An 18,788-nucleotide genomic window follows, 5' to 3' on the forward strand; every position below is an offset into this window, starting at 1 on the left:
GAAAAAAGTTACACATTAAAACATGAAAGGATGTCTCAGTATTAGTTCATGAATCAAAAAGTAATTTATATCAACATGAACACATTTGAACTGATGATAATTAATTTACTCTGCAAGAAAACATGAATAACTTCATTGTAGCATGTTATGATCTGTAAGAAATGTTAAAGCATAAAACTATAATGTAAATAATAATATATGTAATGTAATAATATTAATGTAAAAAGTAGTAAAACAGCATCTCATTATATGGCTTTTGAACTACATACTGTAGGCCTTCATCATCATCATCATCATCACATTTTTATTTAAAAGAATAAAATAAACAAGAAAAAATATGTTAAATATTTAAACAGCAGAACCAAAAGTCAGTTGTATCAATATTTGTTATTCATTGACTGATAGTAACCATTAGAAAGTTAACTGTGAACAATGAATGAACAATGCTGACATCTTCATCATCGTCATCGTCATTATTATGATGAATGACAAACTCTGTTACATTAAAAATAAAACATGAAAGACAAAACTTATGTTTTAGGTAATGTTAATGTTTCAGCCAAACTAATCTAATGTGCTGAAAAAACTGAAAGTGTTTAGTCACCATGTCCTTTTGCTCATCTCCAAATTCTCTTCTTCTTTTGATTGAAAATATCTTGAATGTTTTACTTTGGTTTTGTTTGAAGTTATTTTTACATCACTTTATGTTGTAGGCATCTTTTAACCCCTTCAGTGCTTGTTCCTTTGTGATTCTCCTCCAAGCATCTGGAACATCAGCTGGTTTGGCCTGGTACTTTTTAGCAAATCTGTCATTGTATTGAACCAGTACATACTTCCAGTAGTCAGATGCATCAATGCTGGGATCTGGAGGAATGAGCCAGTCTGGATAGTAAGTGTAATAATCTTTGTAAGGATGAAGCTCCCATTTTGTTTTTATACTTTTAAATTTACATTCACTTTGCACATTAGTTGTACACAGTGTTTCTATCAGCTTCTCAGTGTCATCATACCTGTATCCACTGAGACCTTGTGGTCGATGAACAGCTGCATGATGCTTATCGTGTCCTTTGCCTCCAGCGTCACAGGGAACTTTACAAAATGGACATTGCTTTCCACAACCAAACACTCGCTTGAAAAGCTCATCCTGTGGTTTTATTGGAAGTTTGTTCAGAGTCTCAGTGATGTTTTCAGACTTTGAGAATTCCTCCTGAAGCTGTTTTTTCAAGTCTTCTATTGACATTTTGAGGCTGTTGATAAATGGATGACATGTGCTTCTGATTTGAAACAGGGTGGTTTTTTCATTCTCCTCTGAGATTGAGATGTCTTTAATCAAATACTTCCGCATGTTGCTGATGAGCTTTGTGATGCTTTCATTGTTGTCTGGCAGTTGAACACCATCTGGTCCTTTTTTGGCCTTCTCTAATGCTGCTGTGATTTTATCAACTATGACTTTGAGGTTCTTGTTTTTAAGTTTGGGCAAAGTTTTGTCCTTTGACAGTTGTTTCTGGATGTGCTGAAGTATCCAATCATTAACATATATTTCATAATTACGAATGTACTTGAAAAAACTGTCAAAGTTTTCTTTTTGCATCAACTCTTTTTGAATGTTGTACTGAAAAGAGGAGCGGGAGCTGTACTCTGCTGATTGACAACCTGTCAAAATTTCATCCACAATGTCTGTTCCCAAAGATCTATTGATGTAGTTTTCCACAGCAGGTTTGATACAACACTTGACAAAAGCATCTGCTTTGCGTTGACAATCATCTCTCTCTTTGTACAAATCAAGAAAATCTGACAAATACTGACTCTTGTATTTCGCCAGCTGAGTTCGAGGATCATTATCAGACAAGAATTTTTTATGCATTTTGAGGAATTCCCTTGAGGCAATGCCACAAACATGAAGTTTCAGGTCAATCTCGAACTTGATTTTTACATCCTTGCTGACATTTTTAAGGGACTCATCGATTTTGTCTAGAAGAGCATTTGTTAAAGACTCATGATAATCTGAGTTTGTCTCTACAATATCAAGCACAAAAGATCTACAAAAGTCAATGATGTTATCAGCTGTGTTCTGCAAATATATTTTTATCTCTTTTCTGGAGAGCACATTCAAGGTTTTAGCATTTTTTACATGCTCTGTCCTGGCGTTAAACTCACTCTTCCCTATTTTTGTTAGGTCTCCAATGTTCTGTAATTCCTCATTGACTTTCCGATTTAGGAAGTTTTTTCTCAAGTTAATGAGGATGTTTTCAGATATCTTTTGTTCTTTCAGTCCAGACAGATTTTTAGTGGCTTCAGTCCACATCTTTTCAAACTCACATTTCAGCTTTTCATCAGACAGTTTGGAGTTTTTACACTCACTCAGGAGTTTCATCACCTGCTGCTCAATCACTCCTCTGTATTTCCTCTGAATGTCTTGAACCTCTTTTGAACTTTTTCTCATGTGAAGTGCACAATCCAGTTTGTTGTTCACTGAATATCTGATTTCCTTTGCAAGACTGCTGATGCTGTTGACAAATTCAACCTTGTATTTTTCTATCAGATTTACATTCTGGCCTTTCTTTTTGTAGTAGTTTGTAAGTTTCTCCTCCATTTTTCTTTTTTCAGATGTTATTTTTTCTGACACATCTGATTTTTTTGATTCAGCCATTTCATTTAAATGTTGAATATCAGATTCATTGTCAGAATTTAGGATTTCCGACTCAGCAGCTTTTTGCCAGGAGTTAATTTTTTTTCTGAGCTCACATTCCCATTGACTGAACTCTTTGCAAAGATTGTCGTAGGCCTGAGCCACAAGAGTGTTTCTGAAACTAAAGATGAAGTTCTCATATTTCACAGCTTTCCAGAGACTTCTGATCCATTCTAGAAACTCTGGGATCTTTGAGACTTCATTGCTTCTGCTGGTTTTCACTGTCTCCAAAAGATTTCTCTTTAACTCTGCTACAGCTTCACTGTAACCTGTGTTCACTGGTGCCATCGGAGGAGTTCCATGCCAGAGTCCTGGGATGTTCCAGTTGTTTTTGTCCATGTCATAGTCCAGCACATCTGTGAATGCTTCAGTAGAATGATTCTTTTCCATTTCAGCAGCAATTTGTGTCATTTCATTGAGCTGGTCCAAGAGATGCTTTCTGTCCGTTAGGTTCTTTGCATGAGCTGAAACTCCAGAAACATTTTGATGCACAAAATGACAAACAGGCTTTTTACCAATTTCCTTCATTCTCAGGAAGGCGTGAACTGCAATTTGCAGGACATCTTTCATTTCTGTCGAATTCTCCATGGCAACATTTATAATGGTGACATCACTTAAACCAATCACAAAGGTTGCCAGCTGGTTGTCATGCTCATAACTTTCTTCTAGTTGTGACATAGCAGAAGACTTTAGACCCTCTGTGTCAATGAGAACTATAAAATCACAGTTCAACTCATGTTTCATATCTTCTCCAACTCTGAGGAAGAGCATATAAGCTCCTCTTGTGCATCTGCCGCTACTGACAGGAAACTGCACACCAAACATGGTGTTGAGGAGTGTTGACTTCCCTGTACTTTGAACACCCAGCACAGTCAGTACTAACAGTCTGCTCTGTTCTCCAACCTTCTTGTGAAGCTCCATCAGCACATCTGTCACCCATCTCTCTGGGATGTTGGAAGCATCTCCATCCAAGAGCTCTAAAGGATATCCATCCAAAAGCATTTCAGCAGCCAAACCAGGGAGACGAGATATTTCATCAGCAGTTTTTCTTGAGCTATTAATTGAGAACTCATAGATGAGTCCCATCTCTCTCATGTAATGCTCTACTCCTAAAGAACTGTCCAGCAAAGTCTGAACTAACTCTGCAATGATTTTCACATCTTTTTCCTTTCTATCACAGTGCTCTTTCAGTTCATTACGCAGTAAAGACAGTTGATTGGCAGACTCTGAATGTGCATTCAGCTGAAATTTCATCCACTTAAGAAAAAAATCTTGTCTTTCTTTATCACATTTCAGTAAGTTTTTAATAAAACTTTTCATGGCTGTGGACAGTTTGTATTTGCTTTGCTCCTTCCTGATTCTTCGTTTTTCCTCCTGTAGCTGAGATTGATATTCTTCTGGTGCTAGGTCACCAACTTTTTTCAGTCTACATTCCTCCATGTCCAGTTGTGATAATCTTTTCCAGTTATCTCCCTGCAAGGGAAGTTGTTGTATTTTGTAATCTGATATCTTTTGCACACCAATTCCTTTCACAATCTTCTCAGCTGCTTTCTTTTGTTTGCCACTTTTTTTTTCATCCACAGACAGACCAAGTTCAACAGCTTTGTCAAGCATATTTTCAATTTTAACTGTGTTAGCTGCATTTGTCAGTGATTTCTTGATGGACACACAAAGTTTCCTTGAAAACTCTGCAACATTTACCTTTGGGTCTTTGGTTTTCACACTGCTATTTGGTAGCTCTAACTCTTTCAGTGTTTTCTTGACAGACACCATGTCCTCTCCAGAGCTGTCTTGCTTGCGATTAACAACCAAGAAGAGTTTGGATTTCACATCTTGAAGTGAAGTCAGAATCTTGTGCTCATCTTCTTCAATTGTGTCTAAATACATAAAGGTAGCAGTTGACCCTTGAAAAAGGAAATTGAATTGTGCCAGTGACTCACAGATGTCTCCTCTCAAATTGGCAAAGGCAACTGGTCCTGGAAATATGTCAAGATTTTCTTTGCCACAGGGAAGGTACCAGCAAACCTCAACCAAACTATTGGCAATTCTTCTTTTAAGTGCTCCTCCTTTCATATCTCTGTGTATGAAGATGTTGTGATTGTACTGGCCATGACTGAGAACATGATTCAAAACCTGTGACTTGGAGAGACTACAGTTTTTCAGCCTGACAAAGGTAAAGAATGGTATATCTGCTTGAACAATGCTACCTTCAACAAATCCTCTAGAGTCAGATAAATCCTGTGGACACCACTCTTTGACGATGTCTCTCAGAGCCCACAGCATCAGAGTAGACTGACTGTTATTGACATGAGGCAACAGCAGTGGGACAGAAAACTGACACATTGACATCTTGAGGGCCATTTCCTGTTGCAAGAAGCTGTCAGCACAAAGAAAGAGTGCAACTATGAGGTCGAGAGGGTTAACATTGTTGTCTGCAGAGTCATCTGCAATGAGCAGGTCAAAGTCAAACAGATCACTGTTTTTCTCCTCCTCTTCATCATCGTTTGATACTTGTGTACAGTTTCTGCATTCTGCATTGATTTGAAAGAGTTTCCTGAGAAAGCACCATGGTATTTTCTCCAGTGATTCAACTTTTTCATCATAAATACGTTTTTTGTTGATTTCCAAGAGAGAGCGAAGAGTGAGCTTGTTGGGATAAAATTTCTCCAGTCCAAGTTTAGAGAGAAAGTTGTAAAGGGCTGGGGAAGAGAAAAAAGATCACTTGTAAAAATAAAAATAAAAACAGAAAATGAACTTAATATACAGTATAATATTATTTTTTATTTCTTTGCTGTTGACAACTGTATGTATTCATAACATCTGGTATTAACAGCACTGATGTTACATTCATTAACTGGATCAACTGATAAGTAAATAAATCAGAGATAAATTATGTTCTATGATAGATTTCTAGTTGTGGACCATGTATACGTTTTGTTTGTGTATTAGCTTTCTTTAAAATTGTCTGCTATTAGCACCACAAACTAAAATACTTTTCACCTCATTAATGCCAGCCTTAAGTATATAGAATTCAGTTTAAGATCCTCACACTCACCTTTAAAGCCCTACATGGTCAGGCTCCTTCAAATGTAGCTAACCTCTTACAACCCCACTTATCAGCTCACTCCCTCAGGTCTTACACGCAATATCTTTGGAATGCTCTGCCTGCATCCCTACAGTCAGTTAGTTCATTTAAAACTTTCAGAAAACTACTCAAAACACATCTGTTTAGGCAGGTGTTTGGGTAACCTTTGGGGAACGCATTCTGCCAGCAGGACACAGTAGATCCATATGCAAGTGTTTGTCAAACAGCTATAATATAATATAATATAATATAATATAATATAATATAATATAATTTAATATAATATAATATAATATAATATAATATAATTTAACAAGCTGCAGAGAGAAAACACTGCTGCTCTGTCAGTGATAACTGTGTACCTTTTATTAGTATTAAAACATGAAAGGAACCGCCACCCTCAGGTGAAACCAATTCCCCTGGATGACAGTATACTTATTACTTATTAATTACTTATTACTATTATTACACTAATTTTAACCCAGCAATATAAGATAGCATGGCTAAGGCAGATGTAATAAACTATTGCTCTCCTGGTTCCTGGTTTAATGTTGATTATCTCAATATACAGGCATTGAAAGATAGTCTATAGTTTACATACCTTTATCTTCTTGCCTCTTCTCGTCTTCAGGCCTCTTCTTTTGTATTTTCTCCTCAGATACCATAAGAGTCTTTGACTGACCCTGTGACAAGTAATGGTAAACACTGAGTAGAGAATAACGTTTTCTTAACTATGCACAGTCTGCTTCATGTAAATTAGATTGTATCAAAGACAACTAACTGTTCTCTCCACCTGTGGTGTGAGGAGCCTCTGTATTCTGTTGGAGAGGAAAGGTTTGTCCAGTATTCTGCTGACTGAGGGTCTCTTTGTGGGGACACATTTCAACAGCTGTGCCAAGAGGGAACACACTTCTTTGGAGTAGTGATCAGACACGGAAGGGTATGAGCCACAGCTGAGTTTCAGTTCTAGATCCATCCTACTGCAATCCTTAAATTGAGGAAACATATTTAGTTATAACCACTGCAGAACAAATGAGGAAAGAAAGGATTACCCATTTTTTCTCAGTGACCATTATACATACAGCGAAGATATCTACCGTAAAAACCGGTGTATAAATCGCACCAGTGTATAAGTCTATTTTGGGGGGTGTCATGCAGGGACAAAAAGGCTTTTTTATTAAAAGCTGGTTTATTTGAATGTAGCAGTAGTTATTCATTTATGAACACATATGTTTATATTCCAAAACGTTTTCAATTTACTTTTATTTGAAACACAATCAAAACACACATTTAGGAGCTATTTGTTTGTTTTGTAAAGTTTTAGTTTTTAGTTTTAGTTGTAAATTTAATTGACTAATTATGAGTAACTGTGTTTGTTTGATTAACTTAAGTGTTTGCTTTATTTAATTAGATTTTTGATATATTTTTTTGTTAGTTATTTGTTTAGCATATTAATGTTTACATAGTTAGTATTTTGGTTTTGTTAATTGGTTAACACTGTGGGCACTTGAGGTTATTTGAGTAGGTAGGCACATTGAGGACCAGCATGCACTGTGGTGTATAAATTATACTCATAATGATAAGTAAATGTAATAATGGCTATACTAGAAGGGATCATGATAAGTGATTAAGAATGAAGTATGTTATTCAACACCTGCTGATTGGATGTGCACTTACTGATTGAATTCACTACACGGTAACCCATAGATGTGAAATGTAACCAGACCAAAAAAAGATGTGTGAAACATGTAACCAAATATACTCATTTTACGTTATTCTTTAAAAAATACAGTAAGAAGAAAAACAAAACATGATGGTATATTTTGAAAAGGGGAAGAAGGTTTGTGTGAAAAATGTGGGCCAGTATAGGCCAAGGAGGGGATGTTATCATTTGTAGCAGAGAGGGCTGGACAAGTGTCAAGGCCAGGTTATGAGGCAAGCACCAAGTGCGAGAAGAAGAAAAAAAAACAAGAATGTCTATGTTTGGGCATGAGACAGGAACTAACCATGTTAAAAATATAAGGGGTTTTCACAAAAACCACAGACCGCAGCAAATTTGTAGGTATAAAGGAGGGTAAGCAATACTGAATGTTAGATCAATTATCATAAACTTTGTTTGTGATGTGGGTCTCCGGTTTTGCTACCGATGATAAAACCCTACTGCACTCAACCTGGGAAGACTCCTGGTGATTTTTAAGAAAGGAGAAAAAAGGGTTGAGTGCAGATATATGTTTGTACGTTCTGTATATCATTATGTTCATGTTTGCATGAGAGAGAAAAAATGTGGGCGGAAGAGAATGAATGACAGAGATAAACATTTTAGGGATGACGTTATCTTGAATGTTAGTATTGCAATTTGGATAATTGCAAGCATGGCTTTTACTTGTGGTTTTCTGTACAGGACAGGAGATTGTGAAACACAGCTAAGAGGTGAATAGAAACAGGGTTCATTTTTTAAGTGTGATTGAAGTACAAAACCTATTTACAGAGGGTTAAGTAAGTGAAATAAGAAAGAATTTGGCACGTAGGGGAAGATTTATTCGTGAAAGTAGGATTTTCTAAGTATATTTTAGAGCCTTGTTAGATTGAGAAGAGGATAGAGAATTAGAAGGTAAGAGAAGGGTGTGATATATCAGTGCAAACTAGACACAGAATTGTTGTATGTTGTATATGTTAAATTGTAACGAGAAGAATGACGTCATACAATGCATTGCGGCTACTGTTCTTGTTTCTCCTTGTAAGGCCGTGGCTGAGTGCTGTTACTTTCCAGGGACAGACTAAAGGTCTTAACGGGCAGGTTTTTAAGACTCAAAACATTTTTGAGCAACTAAGAAAGTCCCTGTGTCTTAGCATTTTTGTGACACATCAGCAACTGAGCCTATGGTTTTTTTACCAGCGCAAGAGAGGCAACAGCAGCCATGGTTTTCTTTGTTCTTTTGTTTGTTTTATTATTTTGAAATAAATCACAACAAAACGCAAGTCTATGGAATGAAAATTCAACTTCTTTTGCCTGTGTTAAACCACATCCCCATGGTGCATCAGTGTCCTTTTGATTATGTTTGGTTTGAAATTGAATTTGTTTTTTCTGGACAAATGGCCACTACAACACATATTACACCTGAAACAGTGTGTTGGGTTAATGGTTAATGGTTAACGGTCTGGTAATGATTTGCTTAACTGAATTGGACCGCTATATTAACTCAGACTTGGTTTGGGTTAGGCTATGAGTTTCAATTAAGTATTTAAAAAGAACACAGTAACTTTACATATTTGATACAGTGTGTACGTGTATGCTCACTTGAGTCCCAAAAAACTCTTTATCAGAGCTGTCGCTGTGCGCAAATATTGCACCCGAGTCACTGTAAGTCTCACCAAGCTCACTGCCCCCGGACTCACATACTTTGTGACAAACATACTTTGTACACCGGTGTATAAGACATACCCCACTTTTCAATGAAAAAAAGCATGTTTAATGTGCATCTTATACACCGTTTTTTACGGTAAATCAGTATGTGAGAACATTGCAATCCTGTGCAATTAAATTTACATGAATTAGTAAACAGCTCACACACAGAATACTTACTGCAGGTTTAAGAGTGCACATTTCATGCAGGACACAGCCAAGGGCCCAAATATCACTGCAGAGGGAGAGAAAGTCAGAGGAGAGAGCAGAAAAACAGACAGGCTGGTATTAGTTCTGAGGGAAGCTTACATTTATTCAATAAGTCACTTTAAGATGAAGAAAAAAGGACTTGATTGATGAGAAAACTTGACAACAATCCAACATATTTTAAAACACAATATGTCAGTTATTGAACAATTAAGTCCTAGACTTATTGTAATTGTTGTGCCTGCAATTCTGCTTAATTTACTTTAAATTTAAATTCAATTAACTAAAGTGGATTAAGTAAGAGGACGTCAATATCACAGTAGCTTCCTGCTGTAGATATACATAAGCAGGTTTGCTCAGTAAAGAGGAGATGTGATACTTTAGACATCTCCCACCACCTAATCCTGATTTACTCACAGTCAGTTCAGTGGGGAGAGAACTTGTCCACTGGATTACCATTAAATGCTAATTTACACCACAAATAAGACAAACACAACATATAGCATCAAGTTATTACCTTTTGTTGTCGTATGGTTTGCTCTCCCAGATCTCTGGTGATAGATAAAGTGGTGTTCCTATACCTGTTGTTGCCAGTTCTTCAGTGCTGGAAATGAGATGACAATAGAAAACAGACTGTATTATGATTTATTATTTCCATTTTAATCATGGCTCTATATTGATCTGCAGATCTATTCAGATATTTTACAAACCTGTTTAGCACCTTTGAAATTCCAAAGTCCCCAAGCTGCACAGTCCCATATTTTGTCAAAAATATGTTCTGCAAACATCATAAAAGAGATGTGATGTCATTATCATGAGACTATAAAATACAAATAAAAAAATACATTATTACTGAGACAAGATCATGAGATGTATGAAGTAATACCTCTGGTTTAATGTCCCTGTGGAGGATTTTTTTATCATGGATGTGTTTTAGTGCCAGACAAATCTGCACAAACCAGTCCAGGATCTAAGAAAGGCAGAGGAACGTAAAGACACACTTAAAGTATCAACTTGAAGTATATATAGCATTTGACCAAAAAAGCCAAAAAATAATATAAAAACATTGAGAAAGGTGTAATTTAAATACATTTTAAAGAAATATATAGTGAAGTGAAATAGAAAGTGATACATGATGAATTGTATCCACATGTTGAACAGTTTCAAAGATTAACAGGCAGATCCTAAACATTCATTATTATCTTGAAGAGATGGTAGCTTACTTGCTCTTCTGAGAAATGTTCTCCTTTCTGAGAGTTGATCTTCTTGTTGAGGTCTCCACCCTCACAGTAGTCCATCACTATACACAGACAGCCCCTCTCTAAAAGATTTTATACAGCATAAGGAACATTCATAAAAACCTGTGTGCTTAGGACAGCTTTGTAGATGAGGTCTGTGATTATTTGTTTGATTGTTTGTTTATTTATTTAAAAAGGGACAGTGTACATTCATGAACATTTCCAATTAAAATGTAAATGCACTGGAATTAGATAGAAATGTGAGGTTACAGCTCAGATCTTAGATCATTCATACCTTCAAAAGACTCCTTATACTGGACAATGTTGGGATGACTCATGTTGGAAAGGACTGCAACTTCTTTTTGAGCTTCCTGCCTCTTTTGAGTTGACATCTGTCAATGTGAGAGGGACATTTAATAGTGTGAAAGAGCAAAGTAGTAAAGTGGAGCTCAAATGAACACTGAAATGGTGAAATAGTATGGTGCTTACTCCAGATGGGTCAATCTTCTTGATGACATATTGGTGTCCATCGTCTTTGGATTTGACAAGGGTGACTCTTCCAAATCCACCTCTCCCAATTTCCATCACCTTTTCATACTTGTCCATGTTAGTTGAATGACTGTCACCTCATGCTGATTCTACAGAGAGACATAGATAGGTGATTACAGACAAATGCACTGAATTTAACTACAGTAAATAACAAGCTCTGAGTTACATTTTTAAAGCTGTGCTAATCAATGTTCCTGTGGTGTGATTTGCTATACTCCGCCAAAGGCCAAGCTGAACAAGTGCGGTAATGCGTTCCACAGAGTGGGAGCTGCAACTGCGAAGAATATCCTCAATTGTAAGGATAACTAATGGTGCTTTCACAAAATATTGACACAATGAGATATGTTTTATAAGCAATTGTCAGTAATGTGGATATAATGATTTAGTAGATAAAAGCAGAAAAAGAATAACAGAATCGCTAGATTACAGTCTGGTATGTTCAGAAAATTACATCATGTTACTGTAATGTCGCCTTTAAAACCAGGAAGAGACACACGATATCTAGTCTCATATCAAAATATTAATATAATATATGTGATATTGTTTGGCCCTAATATCTGAGATTTTGAGAGATTGTGAGACAAACTAGCAAACAAGATGTTGCCTCAATTTCTTCAACCCAGCTCATTGACACGTTCACATTATTTCAAATCTGTCCTAAAACATTTAGGAGCCAAAATGAATATTTACATATTTATCTTGCTGTAAATATTCCTTCTGTTCATACTGACATTTAGAAATCCCTTCATGATGCACATCATCATAATCCTTAAAAACATTACATCTGTTACATCTGGTTACCTAATTAAACTGTAAACTGGTGTAATTCATGCTAATTTGGTGTAATCCTGTGTAATTTTGTGTACTTCATACAGTATGTTATCTGTTATCTGTCTCTGTTTTAGATTGTAGACATGTAAAGGTCGTTTGCCTTCACTTCTACACACATCAGACTGGTCAGTTATAACTCTATTCTTCCTTTTTATGAATTACACTTCAGGTTCACAGAACATCAGCCAACTTTCTTTTCAGTAAAAGTAATAATAATAATAATTAAAACTGCAAGCAGTGTCGAAGGGCCCTCGCACATCCACGCACGTCGGACTGTGGCGCAGTCGGAGGGCGCGCAGGTAGGTCTTCATACGCAGGAACGTCAGTGCTTGTCGCAGTCGCAGGGCATTGACAGCAGCCATGTAAAGGTCTTTGCTCCTGCTGCTTCAATGGAACATTGTGTGAAGGGGGGTTAATGTCTCCACTAGATGGCAGACCAAGACCAGAAATGAAAGGGGATAAGGTATTCATATAATGGTTAAACTTTGAAATCTTCCAGGGGGCGCTGTGGAGTCATTTTCTCACTTAAAAATCCCAAACTTTGTCAGTAGGCAATATGTGTGACTGTTGACGTATGTGTACAATTTGGTGATTCTGTGAAGACGGGAAAGTCCTTTAAACGCTGTTGGAAAAATGGTAAATTGACGCAGGAAATGCAAAATAACTCACTTCCTGTTTGAGTGAAAAATTTGAAAAAATTAATTTGGGGGTTTACCCATAAGTGCTATGAGTCCTGTAAATTTCACGAAGATCAGACAACGTTTTTGGTCACATGACCTGCTGTTAGGGGGCGCTATGGAGACCCCTTGCCACACCCACCCCCAATGATGTTGAAATTGAAACGGCGTTACCAGGTGTGACATTTTACGCAGTGCATGTATTAACATCCGACAATGTATGGAGGAGTTATAAGGAGTTGTTTGTTTATACAAACAAACAACAGCCACGCCCACCTGGTATAACGTAGGAAAAATCTGTTGTCAAGTTTACATCATCAAGGTCTGATGATGATACAATGCGAATCTTAAGTCTGTGGAGTCAAAACTGCAGGAGGAGTGCGTTAAAGTACGAGGCCTGGAAAAATGCACCTGTGGCGGAAAAAATGCACCTGTGATCCAAGATGGCCGACTTCCTGTTGGACTTAGGGTATGGGTCCAAGAGGCTTTTTTGTGCGTCTGGTCATGATATATATGATTCCTAAATTTCGTTCATGTACGTGCATGTAGAAGGCGGGGCTTCAACTTTTAATGTTCTAGGGGGCGCTGTAGAGTCATTTTGGCACTTAAAAAGTTGCGGTTATACCAAAAAATAATATTCGTGAGTCTTGACAAGTGTGTCCAATTTGGTGAGTTTTAGAGCTTGTCAGTACATGCTAAGTGGGAAAAGGCATTAGGGGGCGCTACTGAGCTGTTGGGCCAAAATATTGGGCAAATGTGGTATCAGATGAAAGAGCTCATGATTTGAAACCTACGTGGCAGGTTTCATGATTCTGTGAACATCATAAAGTCCTCAAAGCGTTGTTCGAAATTGTGAAAATCGGTGCACGCCACGCCGCGTGGTCAACTTCCTGTTTGGTAAAAAAATTCCACAAAATTAATTTCCCAATGATCCGATGAGAGCTGTAACATATTTAAATTTCATGCCGATCCGAGAGGATTTGTGGTCACATGACCCGACGTTAGGGGGCGCTAGCGAGTCCCCTTACCACGCTTGCGTCCAATCACGTTAAATTAAATAAATTTTCACCAGCTGCGACGTGTGTGCAGAATTTCATGAGTTTTCATTTATGTTCAAGCCGCCAAAAATGCGATTCATGACACGGCATAAGAACGTGAATAATAATAATAATAATAATAATTAAAACTGCAAGCAGTGTCGAAGGGCCCTCGCACCCCCCCGTTTACCCCCCCAACTGTAACGCCGTACGTGCACGTCGGTGCGTGCGGCGGTCGCAGGGCTGTCAAAACTGGCATGTAGATGTCTTTGCTCCTGTGCCTTTAATTGTACATTGTGTGCAGCGGTTAATGTCTCCACTAGATGGCAGTCTAAGACCACAAATGAGTCTGAGTGACTTCTAAGCATAAAGGAATGTGGGTGAAGGGCCAAAAAAGCATCAATATTGAGCATTTTTGCCTGGATGGCCGACTTCCTGTTGGACTTAGGATATGGGTCCAAGAGGCTTTTTTGTGCGTCTGGACATGATACATGTGTTTACCGAATTTTGTTTGTTTACGTCAATCTGAGTGGAGGGGCTTGATTTTTTTAATTTTCTAGGGGGCGCTATTAATCAATTTTTGCGTCGGACATTTCCGCGCTCCTTAAAATATCAAAGTTTTCTCCGAGTCGGACATGATTGCAAGTTTTGGTGAGTTTTGGGGCATGTTTAGGCTGTCAAAAAGGCGTACAACTATAATAATAATAAAAATCATCCAGATTGAACATTTTAGACTGGATGGCCGACTTCCTGTTGGACTTAGGGTATGGGTCCAAGAGGCTTTTTTGTGCGTCTGGACATAATACATAGGCCTTGTAAATTTCATTTCTCTATGTCAATGTGGAAGGCGGGGCTTAAACTTTGAAATCTTCCAGGGGGCGCTGTGGAGTCATCTTCTCACTTAAAAATCCCAAACTTTGTCAGTAGTCAATATGTATGACTGTTGAGGTATGTGTACAATTTGGTGAGTGTAGGAGTTTGTGAAAATGTACAAAATGGATAAAGGCAGTAGGGGGCGCTATTGAGCTGTTGTGCCACGCCCAGGGGCAGTTATGGTCTCAAATTAAAGTGCGCCTGAGTGTGAACCTATGTGGGCAATTTGGTGATTCTGTGAAGACGGGAAAGTCCTCTAAACGCAGAGGGAAAAACGGAAAATTGACGCAGGAAATGCACAATAACTCACTTCCTGTTAGAGCGAAAAATTTGAAAAAAATAATTTGAGGGTTTACCCATGAGTGCTATGAGTCCTGTAAATTTCACGAAGATCAGACAAAGTTTGTGGTCACATGACCTGCTGTTAGGGGGCGCTATGGAGACCCCTTGCCACATCCACCCCCAATGATGTTGAAATTGAAACGGCGTCACCAGGTGTGACATTTTACGCAGTGCATGTATAAACATCCGACAATGTATGGAGGAGTTATAAGGAGTTGTTTGTTTATACAAACAAACGACTGCCACGCCCACCTGGTATAACGTAGGAAAAATCTGTCGTCAAGTTTACATCATCAAGGTCTGAGGATGATACAGTTCCAATCTGAAGTCTGTGGAGTCAAAACTGCAGGAGGAGTGCGTTAAAGTACGAGGGCTGGAAATGGGGAAAATGGCGGCAAAAATGCACCTGTGATCCAAGATGGCCGACTTCCTGTTGGACTTAAGGCATGTGTCCAAGAGGCTTTTTTGTGCGTCTGGTCATGATATATATGAATCCTAAATTTCGTTCATGTACGTGCATGTAGAAGGCGGGGCTTCAACTTTTAATGCTCTAGGGGGCGCTGTAGAGTCATATTGCCACTTAAAAGGCTGCGGTTATACAAAAAAATAATATTTGTGAGTCCTGATGAGTGTGTCCAATTTGGTGAGTTTTAGAGCTTGTCAGTACATGCTAAGTGGGAAAAGGCATTAGGGGGCGCTACTGAGCTGTTGGGGCAAAATATTGGGCAAATGTGGTATCAGATGAAAGAGCTCATGATTTGAAACCTACGTGGCAGGTTTCATGATTCTGTGAACATCATAAAGTCCTCAAAGCGGTGTTCGAAAAATGAAAATCAGTGAACGCCACGCCGCGTGGGCGACTTCCTGTTAGGTAAAAAAATTCCACAAAATTAATTTTCCAATGATCCAATGAGACCTATGACATATGTAAATTTCATGCAGATCCGAGAAGATTTGTGGTCACATGACCCGACGTGTGGGGGCGCTAGCGAGTCCCCTTACCACGCTTGCGTCCAATCACGTTAAATTAAATAAATTTTCACCAGCTGCGACGTGTGTGCAGAATTTCATGAGTTTTCATGCATGTTCAGGCCACCAAAAATGCGATTCATTACACGGCATAAGAACGTGAAAAATAGGAATAATAAGAATCCTGGCAAAAGCAATAGGTCCCTCACTGACTTGTCAGTGCTCGGGCCCTAATAATAAGAAGAATCCTGGCAAAAGCAATAGGTCCCTCACTGACTTGTCAGTGCTCGGGCCCTAAATATGATGTGTGGAAATGGACAAAATCGCCAATTTGATTCAAAATGGCCGACTTCCTGTTGGTGTTAGGGCATGGGTCTCAGAGACTTTTTTGTGTGTCTTGGCATGATACATATGTGTACCAAATTTTGTGTTTCTCCTTAAATGTGAGGTGAGGGGTCTAATTTTTCAAGGGGGCGCTACTGAGCCATTTTGCGACCGCCATTGACGAACACCATAAAATATCACATTTTTCGCCAGGCCTGGCTTGCGTGCAGAATTTGGTAAGTTTTGGGGCACGTTTAAGGGGGGGAAAAGGCCGTCGAACTCGTAGAAAAAGAATAATAATAATTAAAGCCGCAAGCGGCGATGGCGGGCCCTCGTTCATCCATGCCACCGCGGGGCCTGAGGCATGGCGGGGCTGTGGCGTGAAGCAGAAAGTGAGAAAAAACCTGGAAGGAGGCCAAACATGCAATGTTTCGTTCATCCAGTAGGGGGCAGTCACAGGTATTTACACATATGGTCTGGTGTGGTCTGGTGTGTTCAGGGCGGCCACTCATCAGTCACGTGAAGTTTGGAGTGAATTGGACAAAGCATGAAGGAGTTATGAGAGGTTGATGGTTCATCCACCAGGGGGCAGTAGAGTGTAACAAAACACAAGCGGTTGCGTTCAGGGTGGGACAGTGATTACACATGTGAAGTTTTGTGGAAATCGCACAATGATGATGTAAAATATGGCACTTCCTGTTTCCACTAGGGGGAGACACGAGTGAGATCGCCTATGAGCGAATGGAGACGTTGAGGTCGGCACCCTGGACCTGTGTACCAATTTTCATGATGATACGTGTTCAATTAAGCCATCAAAAAGCCAAACGTATTTTCATGGCGAGGAATTGATGGTCGCCGCGTCGCCACACGGACGCCATTACTCGTAGCTTCACAGTCTTCATAATGTAGCTTCACCAACTGGTTCTGCATGTTTTAGAAGTGGAATGAAGTTGATGGGGTCAACTATGTATTTTTCATTAATTTAAGTTCACTTCCTGTTACCACCAGGGGGCGCTATGAGTTACGTGGGAAGTTAATATATCAGGACGTTCATGGCGGAGCAATCATCATGTCCAGCAAGTTTGAAGCTGATTAGATGAATTATGTGGGCGTGAGAGCCACTCTTATGTACATGGCGAGCACGCCAAAGTTAGTTGAGCCCTGGCAGACACGCCCTTTGACCTACAGATGCGCAGAGCACAACTTAAGCTCAGCTAGGTCTGGAAATGTTGCGTACCTAATTTGAACTTGATCGGGCGAACGCTGTGGGAGGAGTTAATTTTAGGCGGGAAAAATCAAAACCAAAATGGCCGACTTCCTGTTGGGTTGAGGTCATGAGGTCAAGAGGCTTTTTTGCATATGTGGGTATAATACATATGTGTACCGAATTTTGTGAGCATAGGACAAAGTTAGCAAAATTCCCTATGGGCATTTTTGGACTTTGTAGGGGACGCTATTCCGCCATTCTGCGTCGACCATGTGCGACCACCCAAAAATATCGAATTTCGGATGAGTCTGGACGTCCGTGCAAAAGTATAAGCATTTTCGCATTTGGGAAAGGGGCGAAATTGGGGCACGAAATGTCGGAATAATAATAATAATAATAATAAACATTACAATTTCAATAGGGCTTTCGCCAGGCGACTTGCAGTCGCCGCTCGGGCCCTATTAATAATTAAAGCTGCAACCAGCTATGAACGGGCCCTCGCCTCCCCATGCATGTCGGGGCTGTGGTGCAGACGGAGGGGGCGCGCACGTAGAAGTCTTCATACGCAGGCCTTTATTTGACGTTGCATGATGTGGTGTAATATCACTGCCTGTGTCCACTATGTAGCGCTAGAGATCACCCACCAATTATATGTTGTTGTATGTGATGTGGAGAACACATACTGTAAATTTCATATAAATCGGATAATGTTTGTCATATGAGGCTGACTTCCTGTTTCCAGTAGGTGGCGCTGTGTATATGACACAGTATTGATGCATAGACGTGTTCAGGGCGGGACCCTCTACATGCGTGATTAATTTGGTGTAGATCGGACGATGTCTGTAGGAGTTATAAGGATTTCCTTCCTGTGTCCACTATTTGGCGCTAGAGATCACCCACCAATTATATGTCATGTTGTAGTGTCTGATGTGGAGAACACATCCTGTAAATGTCATATAAAAATCGGATAATGTTTGTCATATGAGGCTGACTTCCTGTGGCCAGTAGGTGGCACTGTGTATATGACACAGTATTGATGCATTGACGTGGTCAGGGCCGGACCCTCTACATGCGTGATTAATTTGGTGTAGATCGGACGATGTCTGTAGGAGTTATAAGGATTTCCTTCCTGTGTCCACTATTTGGCGCTAGAGATCACCCACCAATTATATGTCATGTTGTAGTGTATGATGTGGAGAACACATCCTGTAAATTTCATATAAATCGGATAATGTTTGTCATATGAGGCTGACTTCCTGTGTCCAGTAGGTGGCGCTGTGTATATGACACAGTATTGATGCATAGACGTGTTCAGGGCAGTACCCTCTACATGCGTGACTAATTTGGTGTAGATCGG

General features: G+C 39.1%; 2 protein-coding genes across 2 annotated transcripts in view; both read right to left on the reverse strand.

Moving 5' to 3' along the window:
* Positions 1 to 697: 697 nt before the first annotated feature.
* Positions 698 to 18,788, reverse strand: part of LOC133977810 (interferon-induced very large GTPase 1-like) — a 250,066-nt gene continuing 231,975 nt past the window's right edge. Inside the window, exon 9 of the mRNA XM_062416136.1 lies at positions 698 to 5,388. Within this exon, the coding sequence (XP_062272120.1) occupies positions 698 to 5,388 (4,691 nt within the window). The remainder of the gene's footprint in view (positions 5,389 to 18,788) is intronic.
* On the reverse strand, positions 6,368 to 11,228 carry LOC133979028 (serine/threonine-protein kinase Nek1-like). Its single transcript, XM_062417440.1, has 9 exons — positions 11,112 to 11,228; positions 10,918 to 11,014; positions 10,608 to 10,705; positions 10,271 to 10,354; positions 10,095 to 10,162; positions 9,902 to 9,988; positions 9,358 to 9,412; positions 6,556 to 6,762; positions 6,368 to 6,457 (listed from the first exon to the last, which is right to left on the reverse strand). Exons 1-9 carry the CDS (start codon positions 11,226 to 11,228, stop codon positions 6,368 to 6,370), a joined length of 903 nt encoding a protein of 300 aa, XP_062273424.1.

This window comes from Scomber scombrus, chromosome 1, assembly GCF_963691925.1.
Source record: "Scomber scombrus chromosome 1, fScoSco1.1, whole genome shotgun sequence".
Classification (NCBI taxonomy): domain Eukaryota; kingdom Metazoa; phylum Chordata; class Actinopteri; order Scombriformes; family Scombridae; genus Scomber; species Scomber scombrus.

Excerpts from the sequence above, each read along its gene's own strand:
- LOC133979028 (XM_062417440.1), bottom strand. The coding sequence starts at position 11,228 with ATGGACAAGTATGAAAAGGTGATGGAAATTGGGAGAGGTGGATTTGGA. Across the intron at positions 6,763-9,357 it reads TGTGCACTCTTAAACCTGCA|GATTGCAGTAGGATGGATCT; the intron begins GTAAGTATTCTG and ends CCTCAATTTAAG. Across the intron at positions 6,458-6,555 it reads CACCACAGGTGGAGAGAACA|GGTCAGTCAAAGACTCTTAT; the intron begins GTTAGTTGTCTT and ends TACTTGTCACAG.